The following is an 11,853-nucleotide window of genomic DNA, read 5'->3' on the forward strand; positions in this document are numbered from 1 at the left end:
GTGTTTCAGCATGGATTTGTAAATTGTTTTTGTAAGCGAATATGAATAAGAGTTTAAATATATGAATAGAGATGGACACGCCTTATGATATAAGTTGAGGAGAGATATACTATTAAAAAAAATTATACAATTACATTAATCATATATTAAAAATTTAGATTTTTTTTGTATATGTTGTATTTTGAATTTTTCAAAACAAGTATAAATTACTAAAACTGTTAAAAGTCTCACATAAACTTTTGTGATCAATGTATAAATTATTTTCTATAATAAGATACAATGATAATAAAATCATATAAATAAATAATTTTATTTTAATAGGTGTTTATGTTAATATATATATATACTTCATATTGTTTAAATTTAATTATATATCATATACGATAGATAAAATTGATTGTTTTGATTTATTTATTCTAAAATGATTGAGAATAAAAAAAAAGCAGTCATTTGATTTATATGTGCAAGCCAATTTATTACATAATAGTAACTGATTTCTTAGTTATTTAATATATAATTATTATTTATTATTTTATAATATGCAAAAAATATAAAATAAGTATTTATTCTGCACAAGGCGCAGATCTTAACCTAAGTATGTATCTCTTTAATAATTTTGAATCTTAAACATTTTCTAAATCTCAGGCCAAAATAAAAGAAAGAAATGAGAATAAACTCAAAAATCAATATTTATATCGAACAATAACCAAAATGACATAAAAAGGAGAAAACTATCGAAGATAGATAGGATTGACACGTGAACGTAAACTTCTCATAACCATAATTAACTTTTAAATTGCTAAATCATGATATAAAACCGAGCTGGCATAGTTTCATTGTAACCAAATAGTAGGCATGAGATTCTTCGACCTAAACGTTAGGTTTTTATGCGTTAAATAATTATTTGACCTATAATATTTTTAAAAATGAGATCAGTTCATTAGTAAACAAATTATGTAATTAACAAAAAAAGTTTTAAAAAATTGTTTAAGAGCCAAATATATTAATTCGATCAATAATATAAATCTTTTTTCATACGATATTTCTTAAATAATTTTCATATAAATTTACCCTACGCAAGTTGCAGGTCTAATCCTGGTACTATTGTTAAGAGAAACAGCTATGCAAAGATGCAACATCGTCAACATGCCTAAAACATGGGCATATACCACATGCCGCTTCAATCAAACTAGATCAACTGAATCTCTTTAGTCAAATTATGTTAAATATTTTTTGTTATTTGGAAAATTTATTTAGTACTATAAATCTTTAGTATTTTTATGAAATTTTGCAATTGATTCATCAGTCTAGTTCCGCAGTTCTGAAATTCTACCATTAAAAAAACATAACGTAAATTAAAATTGTAGAGTAACTTTAGAGTAAGAACCACGTTTCCATGATAAAACAAATTAGATCTTGTTCTGATATTTCTTACTGAAGTGTAGTGTCGGATAACGACTTTAAGCGCTTAACACTCTCAAGCTTTGTTCACATTTTCTCACCGTATAAGAATACGTCATGAACGTCTGCCCAAATATCTTTTCTTTTCTATAACCTGCCGACAAATGATACATTAATGTCAAAGCAACCGACAAAATCGAGATAAGCAAAACTAGTATTTTTAGTAGAAACCCATAAAACGTGCATGAGTAAAGGAACCCACGCGATTCCCGGTCAACAGCAAAAGAGCCACCAAAAAGGCCAATCAAAAACATACACAACGGCAAAAAAAGAGAATATATGTTGAAAATTCGACCAATAGATTCATCGATCAAGCACAGATTACAACTATGGAGAGCCGTGCTCTTGTAAAAGGGAAAGTATTTATAATATCCGCATTGGTAATTACAATAAAAATCTTTCAAAAAATGATAATAAAAAAGTATGAGAAAATAATAAAAATGTGATTTTTTAGCAAAAAATCTTATTTGAAAAACTGAAAAGGTCAAAAGACTCTCAAACCACCTGTTCTCTTCTTATTGATAGATTTTTTTTCACTTTAAATTTTAATTATATAAATTAAATTATTTTAAAATGTTTTTTAGGATAAAATGCTAATACCTTAATGTTGAGATATCAGTCATAAAGTTTAGATGATATCTGTATTATGGATGGTTCATGTACTTTCACAACACAATGCAGTGGTTGTGGTTGGATTTGGATGAATAGCTTGGGAAAGATTCAACTTATGGAGATGCGGAACTTAAGAATGCAAAAAACTGCTTTACATTTTGGAAGCATTGCAATGTGCAATGGAGAGTATGATTTAATATTCGTCATGTCAGAGTTTTGGGATGGATTGTAAGAATCTGATCGCGATGATAAATGAGCATCATGCATGGCCAAGTTTTGCATTAGAATTGGAGGCGATAAAGACGCTGCAGATTTGTTATCTTATATTCCAAGAGCGCAAAATTGAGAATCAGACTCTTTAACTAAGTCTACAAGATCTTTCCATAGAGAGATTTGTTAATTGGTTGTTCTATTCTGGTCTGGTTATCTAGTCCACTTTAAGTTTGAGTAATATAATAGCCGTTTGTTCGTTGTAAAACAAATGAATTCACCAAATGCTACCCCTTACTTTTAACCAACGTCTAATGTTAATTTTACTCATGTACATGATATTAATCATGAGTTTATAACTTATGAGTAAACTTATTTATATATGGATTTGACTGTTCATATATCTTTTTCTATATATTTTTGCCTTTTCTTAAATTTTTAATCATAAAAGATTCAAAGTATCTACCGTTTTAGTTGTTATAAACACAGCCAAAACAAAGTTCATGAAGAGATCATTATAAAAGGGTAAAAAACTAAAAACCAAACCTATTAGAAATGTAGAAACTCCTCTACCAAATTCTGGAAATAAGGAAAACAACGTTAATCGCCATAGAAGTCCACGACCATCAATCAAACCTATTAGAAAGGTAGCGTGCATTGGATGCTTATCCTGATAAAGTTTCCTAGTAGTATATATTCATGTTACTTCTACTAAAAACAAGAACTTCAAGAATTTTTTGTTTTTGTAGGGACATAATATTTTATTTTACTTTGTTGATTAATCTATGTCAAGAAAATCAAAACGACATCTACACTGACACCAAGAGAGTACTATATTGTGCTAAAATTGATTTTTTTAATCATTGGAGATGATTGCTTTGTCTTTTCATTGGCTGGATGTCTTATTCTGCGGATAAATAAATTAATTAAAAGGCTGTCTGAATAAAGTATTTTCACGGGTTTTGAGTACCGTCAATAACCAAATTGTTTGCAGTTAATCAAATAGTATTACTTTTGAACATAAAAGCTTACTAGATTGAAATATATTGAAATATATGGACCATATGAAATCGATTCACTATCCCAATTTTCTAATCCAAAAAGAAAATTTATTTGTCTGTTTTTTTTTCTCGAAAAGAGAGAAGGGGATATTAGTTCCTTATGTCTTACTCTTGATATCTAGAGTTTATATTTTGAAGCAACGAAGTAGGTCTACTTTGCGTTTCTCACGCATTATAGATTTGTCGTTAGTTTTGTTAATACATTGTTTTTTTTTCTGGCTGAGACAAAATTTAAAACAATATCTTGCTTGATGAATTATAACATTACATTACAGAACTAATCAAATTCTTTTAGCCAAAAAAAAAAACTAATCAAATTCTATGCAGAATTTTATCAATTATATCACATGTTTGTAAACAACAGTAGCTTAAATCAGAAACTCATAGTCTAGAACTCTCGATGTATGGCTCTTGGTGTTAAACCACCAGATGTTGTAGGCATAAGTGCTTCCTTTTGTTTTTCTGAATTTTTTTTGTGTATTAACTTTTGTTGCCTCTCCATCTTTTTGGTATAGCTTTATAGTGAGATACTAATAAAATCGAGTAGGTTGTTGCTTGAAGTAGCCGTTCTTGCCCTTCAACATTCATCCTTGTTTTCATGACATGTGTTACATACACGCATTAGTTTTACACATTTCCGTATTTATATGTTTTGTGTCTATATCTTACGAATGTGCTGGAAAAGCTTATGAAACAACATGAAAACTATACTTAATTATTCGGAAAAAAGATAAAAGTGCGAGGAGCGGAGCGATCATGTCAAAGTTTAAGGTTTTGACTGGTTCAAACGTAACAGTTGCGATTGCGGGAGTTTGTGGATGCGGATGGTTGCAGTTTCTAGCGGTTTAAGATATTTGTACGACTGGTTCTGCGGTTAAAAATTGTTGCGTTTGCGGAATACTTATGACTTGTTAACTACCAAATGCAGCAGCGGTTAAATAATAAATTAACAATATTTACATTTTATTAATTATAAAAATAACAAAAACTATGATACTATAATAAATATAAAAATTATATTTAGAAATTTATAGTTTTATTTAAAAATGATAAAAATATTTTTATTTAAATTTTTTATAATATTAACTAAAATATAATAAGTATTTTTATAATTCCAATTTAAAATTTTTATTGAATATTTTTATTTTTTTATTTATATTGTTTATTTTTTTAAAATTATCCTCCCGCAACCGCAAACGCTAGTTGAAACCAGCTTTTGAATTTATGAGGTTTATAGCGGTTTTAAATTTTTTAAAAATTTTAGTATTAATTAAAATTTTAAAATTAAAAATTTTAAATTTTTTTAGTATTAATTAAAAGTTTTATAGTTTTAAATTTTTAAAAATTATAAAAATATTTTATTTTAAAATTTTATATTATTAATTAAAATATAATAGATATATTTTAGTATTTTTATAATTCCAATTTAAAATTTTTATTGAATATTTTTATTTTTGTATTTATATTGTTTTTTTTAAAAAAAATTATCCTCTGCAACCGCAAACGCTAGTTGGAATTAGCTTTTGAATTTATGAGGTTTAGAACGGTTTAAAACAGTTTAGAGCGGTTTAAGTGATTGTTACAAAACGCCAACAACCGCTACCAACGATAAAAGCTGTGTTTGCGGGTGCTAGCAGGGAAACAAATCATACCCTAAATCAAATTTTCGCCGAAATGTGAGTTAGGTTTTAAAATATATATATGATATTTTTACACAACGAAGTTTTGACACACACCTGTACTTATAAGCGTTTTGCACTGTTTTGACTTAAATCTTTATTTTATACGATGATTTTTTTAAAAAATTAACCTCGTCGATACGAATATACGATGAAGTTCTGACACCCAACTCTGCTAGCTTGCCCTTTTTTCAAAAAAAAAAAAAAAAAAAACTCTGCTAGCTTTATGACGTTCCAAATTTCAGAGAGAATGTGTATGATACGACGTATTAAACTTTAATTCAAGCTACTAGAGTTTTTTTTTATAAAATGCAAATTATTCGTAAACTGATAATGAAATAGCTATTTGGAGTGCAAATAACGAAAGAAAAGTAAGGAAAGAAATTCATTATTAGCCTATTTAGTCGTGGTTCTATATGTGAACTTGACTTTAATTTGAATGTAAGTTGTAAGTTAGAACCATAAAACAGACCTAATCATAATTAAAATTGATTATTTATTTCTTAAACTCAACCGATAATGGTAGTTAAACCCACCGCTCACTTTCGTTTATTTTCTTTCAAAGGGGTTACCGATTTTACTAAGGAAGCTTCTTCATCTATTTTTATTGTTATCTGGTATTATTGTCAGAATATTTGTTTAACGAACGTCTATAATCTATATGATAAAAAGTTGACTATAAGATAGAAAACAAATATATAGATTAACACTATAGTCTTGGTCTCCGGTGATATCCCAAATCTTTGCAGTGATTTTGTTTAGAAAAATAAATATTTATAGTACACACCTAGCAAATAATTATTTCCGAAAGAACAGAGCCTGAAATGATAATATGGGTTGCATCTGTTTGTAAGAAGACATATTTAAACAATTAACACATTGAAATCTTGTTTATATTCTGGCATGAACAAAAAATTAACAAGCAGAATCAAATAAGAAACCAAGGTAATAGACCAAGAGAAGACTCACAATTTGTACAATAATGTAACAAAATATTTTTTTTAAGAAATTAAATAGATATGCTGAAAATATAAGACGATCACGAAGTGTAACGACAAAGCTCCAAGTGTGCAGATGATCGATCAAAATCTACCAAAGTGCCTAGCTTCTCCTCTCCACTAGTTTTTTTTTCTTCCCAAACTCATAAGAAACCACATATCAAAATAATACTAATTCTTAGTTAAAAAAATAAATAAATATAATACTAATTCTTTCTTTACGCAAATAACGAAAGAGAGAAAACAAATAAACGTTAGGCCAATAGTAAACACCACGTAGCTTCTAAACATTGCGGACACGTAGCTGGAGAGAGATACGGAACTACGGTGGGAGCAGAAACTAAAAGCTTCTTTAACCACACAGAGATTGACACGTCATAGTTTCTAGAGACTGTAATCTAAAAAATACCACGTCACCATACCCAACGAACTTGCGTTAGATACGTTCCACTGCCACGTCACATGACAATTGATATTTTACTCACGTTTCTCAAACCTCTCTTCTTTTGGTGCTCTTGAAACTTCACACATTCAAATTTCAACACATTTTCTTCTTATTTTGGTTACTTTAAAAATCAAATCAAATCAAATCAAATCAGAACAGGTTTTCATTTGGTTATCAACTTTTAAAAGAAATTCACGTGTACACACAAGAACATATTTACGTTATTATATTCATAATAATAAGTGTTGGTAGATAAACTCGATGTTACCAAAAGTATACACTATCTAATCCACCCATTATATATAAGCCTAGTGTTGAATAGCAGCAGAGTGTAGAAAAGCAAAACTATACAAAACAAATACAAACTTTTTTTTATAACTCTTAACTTTTCTCTAGTCTTGTCCAAATGGAATGGACTAGAGGAAGAATCCTAGGCCGTGGCTCAACAGCCACCGTCTACGCCGCAACACGTCACAACTCAAACGAAATCCTCGCCGTCAAATCCTCCGAGCTTCACCGATCAGAGTTCCTGAAAAGAGAGGCCAAGATCCTCTCGTCGTTGAGTTCTCCCTATGTGATCGGATACAGAGGATCAGAGACCAAGAGAGAGTCAAACGGCGTCGTCACGTATAACCTTTTGATGGAGTACGCACCGTACGGAACGTTGACCGACGCGGCGGCGAAGAACGGAGGCGGGCTCGAGGAAGCTACGATCGTGAAGTACACGCGAGATATACTGCGAGGGTTGGAGTATATTCACTCGCGGGGAGTCGCGCATTGCGATGTGAAGGGGAGCAACGTGGTTGTTGGGGAGAAGGGTGAGGCCAAGATTGCGGATTTCGGGTGTGCGAAACGGGTCGACCCGGAAGTTGACTCGGAAGCGGTGATGGGAACGCCGGCGTTTATGGCTCCGGAGGTGGCGCGTGGGGAGAAGCAGGGGAGGGAGAGTGATATATGGGCGGTTGGATGTACGGTGATTGAGATGGCCACTGGGTCTCCGCCGTGGACGGAGGCGAGTTCGGGTGAGAGTCCGGTTTCAGTTCTTTATCGGGTCGGGTATTCCGGTGAGGCTCCGGAGCTTCCTTGTTTGCTTACCGAAGAAGCGAAGGACTTCTTGGAGAAGTGTTTCAAGAGAGAAGCGAAAGAGAGATGGACGGCAACACAACTTCTAAACCATCCTTTTTTGATAACTAAACCAAACACTGAACCGGTTTCCGGTTTTGTTTCGAGCTCACCGACAAGTGTGATAGATCAAACGTTTTGGTCATCGGTGGATGAGGAAGAAGAAACAGAGGAATTACAGGAGGATCCGAGAAATCTTGACCGTTCAAACATGTGGGCTTGTCATTCGGAGAGGATCGGACGGTTGAGATGTGTTGGTGGGTTGGATGGGTCCAGATTGGATATGGAAGGTGGGGGCTGGATCACGGTGAGGGTGAGTTGTGAAGGAACAATGATTGGTGGGTCGCATGAGGAAAATATATTGGAGGTGGGGGGACTGTAAATGGATTTGGGTTGTCATTTGTGTGAACTGTAGAAAGTATAGGGGGTTGATATTAGTGAAGATCTCCAATTTAGATCAATGTAGTAGCTTGTTAGTCTCCGAATATTCGACTGATCACATGTATATAATTGAATCACCATTTTTCAGAAACCAAATCCAATTCATCTAAGTTTGCAAAAAAATGTTGATTCATATGGAGTTTCAAGGTTGGTTGGCCTGCATTGGAGAAAATGTTGAACTATTGTTAGTTGTTACATTGAAATCTTGTTATCCCACGTTTTATGACTGTTTCTAGTTGACTACTCAGTTTTAGACGTGAGAATAATATACTTTTAATTGTAAGCTTTTAAGAATGTCTCAAATGTCTTCTTTGTCAACTATAGCTTCGAATGGTAACGTCCGGAATAACTGCGGTTCTAATAATAACGAAAACGTATATATTTAGAGAGTTTTATTATTATTAACTGTGCTGCGGACAAAAACGTTACCATTCGGAACCTATGTAAGACATTAATGAAAGTTGTGGCTTGGATGATATGATGTCAGTTCTAGAAAACAATGCGTGGATCCAAATTCAACTATTTTATACTTTGTATGGGAAAGTAAGACGTGAAGGAAAGAAGAAAGCTTCCAAACACACTTCAAATAATTGTTGTGAGTTATGTAAATTTGTATTAAGTTTCATTCAAGAATCTTCTGATCTTCTAAAGACTAAAACATTATTACAACAACAATCTTGGTGAAGATAAGGTTAATTAATGAGAAATAATAGATGAAGATAAGAATACTTTGCTTGCAAGGTAAGTTCATGTCTGGAGAGTTATCTTTTTATCTTAGAAGGTGAATAACGAATCTTCTGTTTTGTGGTTATGACTCTTTTTTGTATAAAGTCATAAATAACCATAAATAGTATGGTTACTTCCCACACGAATGCTTAACTTCGAAGACGGTGGTGAGCATTCTCCTTTTGTTTTTTAATTGATTCGGCTAGCTTATATGTCTTGGTATTAACTTATTGAATTATTCTCGCAAATGTCTGGGTAAACACATAACTAATTTTTAATAAGATTTTTGAATTGATTTTGTAATTTTATATTCTGATTATTCCAAATATATATATATTAATTAAAAGAACTAATTTTGATCAGATAAGTATAATTTTGGTTTATTTTAGATTATATTGTAGAATACAATTTTTTTTTTATATAGTATGCTCATAATCCTCCATTTTATTTTACATAGTGTGTCTTGAATCCACGCATAATTCTTTTTCTTTTTAAAAAATTGAACTGAAGCTTAGATTGTGATTGGTAGTTTGTGGAGTAAAATGAAAAAAAAATAAAAGGTAGAAATGAGAATAAAAATTAAGTGAAAAAGACGGAGAAAAATAATAAATAAGGCAAAATTTAGTTTACACAGTAACGAGAGTAAATGGGAAGAAACACAGTTTCACTTTCACCTCATTGGAAGTTTGTAGAATAATTAAGGATAAAAGTTTTTCCACCATTAGAAGTTCTGTTTAGCAAGCTTTAGAGTAATCTCAACATATGAAGGATTAGATTATTCATTTATCATGAAACCAGTTAACCAATATGTTAGTGAAAGCAAATAAGCTATCTCAATCCCACAACAAAAATCAGCAACCAAAAGGAATGCTCTTTTATAAAAAAAGGAAGAAGAAAGCTAACAAAAACAAAAGCTTAGAACAACCTACAATTAAGAAAAATTCTGAGATATCACACTTTTTGCAACAAAAGAAACTTGAGTATTAACCTTCCTGTTAACCAATTCCAACTTCCATTGATCCATTGCACTCATGAAAGCCAAAATCTTACTTGATATCTTCTTGAAAGAAAGCCAAGCAAGAGGTCTATTCACAACACCTAATAAGTTCTCTCTGTTCCTTTTGATGCAATACAAATTGTTAAAGCAATTTTCAGTTTTCGTTTTTAAGTTAAAAAGTTATCAATTTCATAGTTCATCCAAATTGCAACATAAAATTGCGTTCCATAATCAAATATCCCCAAATATGTTAGGCCCCTAAAGCCCAAAAGTATCAATATTCAGTTTGTAACAAGGCCCATTACACAATAACCATTTCAAAAAACTAGTGAGACAGAGATTTGTTCTCTTTGTAGAATTGAATCACATCCACACACCCACAGAAAAGCCAAACCACACCACGACTCTGTTTTCCTCATTTATCTTACACAATGGCTCCAATCAAACACCACTTCGCCCCCAAAAATCCACCACTTCTAACGAAACCATGCTATTAAACATCTCATCTCCCTCAATCTCTCATCGAAACCCTCACTTCCTCTCCCCTCTCAACCACCTCCCTCCCCGATCCAAAACCCACCTCTCAAAATCCCACCTTTACCCCAACCCCTCTGCTTTCCCCAACCAAACCCTCAGAAACAGAGCACCCTTTGGAAACAAGAGCCCCCCGCATGGAGAACGGCTCCGTCTCAGACCAAAAGCTCTCCCTGGGATCGACTTAGGAAGCTTCGAGTCCGTCCTGGAAGCAACAGCCGTCCTCACCGCCATCATCGTCGTCCACGAGTCCGGCCACTTCCTCGCCGCCACCCTCCAAGGAATCCACGTGAGTAAGTTCGCTGTCGGGTTCGGTCCGATTCTAGCTAAGTTCGATTTCAAGAACGTTGAGTATTCCCTTAGGGCGTTCCCTCTTGGCGGGTTCGTTGGCTTCCCCGACAACGATCCCGACAGCGAGATTGCAACCGACGATGAGAACTTGCTCAAGAACAGACCGGTTTTGGATAGATCGATTGTTGTCTCGGCGGGGATCATCGCTAATGTGATATTTGCTTATGTTATAATCTTTGTACAAGTGTTGTCCGTTGGTTTGCCTGTTCAAGAAGCGTTCCCTGGTGTTCTTGTTCCCGAAGTTAAGACCTTTTCTGCTGCTTCTCGTGATGGGTTGCTTTCTGGTGACGTTATCCTTTCTGTCGATGGTGCTGAGCTGTCTAAGACTGGTCCTGATGCTGTCTCTAAGGTTGTTGATATTGTTAAAAGAAGCCCCGAGAGTGATGTGTTGTTTAGAATCGAGAGAGGGAATCAAGATTTGGTTGTTCGGGTTAGGCCTAATAAGAACTTCGATGGGACGGGGAAGATCGGTGTTCAGCTGTCTCCAAACGTTAGAATCACTAAGGTGAGGCCGAGGAACGTTCCTGAAGCGTTTAGGTTCGCGGGGAAGGAGTTTATGGGGCTGTCTTCTAATGTCTTGGACGGTCTGAAGCAGACGTTCTTCAACTTCTCTCAGACTGCGAGTAAAGTGGCAGGTCCCGTGGCGATCATTGCGGTGGGAGCAGAGGTGGCGAGATCGAACACCGACGGGCTTTACCAGTTCGCGGCGCTGCTGAATATCAACCTCGCCGTGATCAATCTCTTGCCGTTGCCTGCTCTCGACGGCGGAACGTTGGCGTTGATACTGTTGGAGGCGGTTAGAGGAGGGAGGAAGCTTCCTGTGGAGGTGGAGCAGGGGATCATGTCTTCAGGGATCATGCTTGTGATATTCCTTGGATTGTTTCTCATTGTCAAGGACACACTTAGCCTTGATTTCATTCAAGAAATGTTGTAGTTACATCTCTTTTGCCAAAAGAAAAGTGTTTCGAGTAATGTGATACTGAATATGGAAATTGATTTGTGATTGGGTGTATAACGAGGGTCGGTCTTGAACTCATGACTCTTAACTCTGCGTAGATGGCGATACTCTCTCGACACAAGGTTGCCATTGGTTTGTATAGGCATGGCTGTTCGAGTTTTGGACCGGATATTTCGGGTTTACGCACACATGTTATATATTAAAATAGAAGTAATCATTTAGTTCATTTGTGATTTTTTTATTTGGACTATTCTTATA

The 11,853-nt window shown here is 33.8% G+C and overlaps 2 protein-coding genes across 2 annotated transcripts; both read left to right on the forward strand.

Moving 5' to 3' along the window:
- The first annotated feature begins 6,663 nt into the window (after positions 1-6,663).
- On the forward strand, positions 6,664-8,250 carry LOC106440497 (mitogen-activated protein kinase kinase kinase 17-like). The gene has a single exon (XM_013882187.3). The coding sequence runs from the start codon at positions 6,873-6,875 to the stop codon at positions 7,968-7,970; it is 1,098 nt and encodes a 365-aa protein (XP_013737641.1). The 5' UTR covers positions 6,664-6,872; the 3' UTR covers positions 7,971-8,250.
- A 1,856-nt stretch (positions 8,251-10,106) lies between these two features.
- On the forward strand, positions 10,107-11,649 carry LOC106440495 (membrane metalloprotease ARASP, chloroplastic). Its single transcript, XM_013882185.3, has one exon. The coding sequence runs from the start codon at positions 10,240-10,242 to the stop codon at positions 11,569-11,571; it is 1,332 nt and encodes a 443-aa protein (XP_013737639.1). The 5' UTR covers positions 10,107-10,239; the 3' UTR covers positions 11,572-11,649.
- The last annotated feature ends 204 nt before the right edge of the window (positions 11,650-11,853 follow it).

The sequence above is a fragment of the Brassica napus genome, chromosome C4, assembly GCF_020379485.1.
Source record: "Brassica napus cultivar Da-Ae chromosome C4, Da-Ae, whole genome shotgun sequence".
Classification (NCBI taxonomy): domain Eukaryota; kingdom Viridiplantae; phylum Streptophyta; class Magnoliopsida; order Brassicales; family Brassicaceae; genus Brassica; species Brassica napus.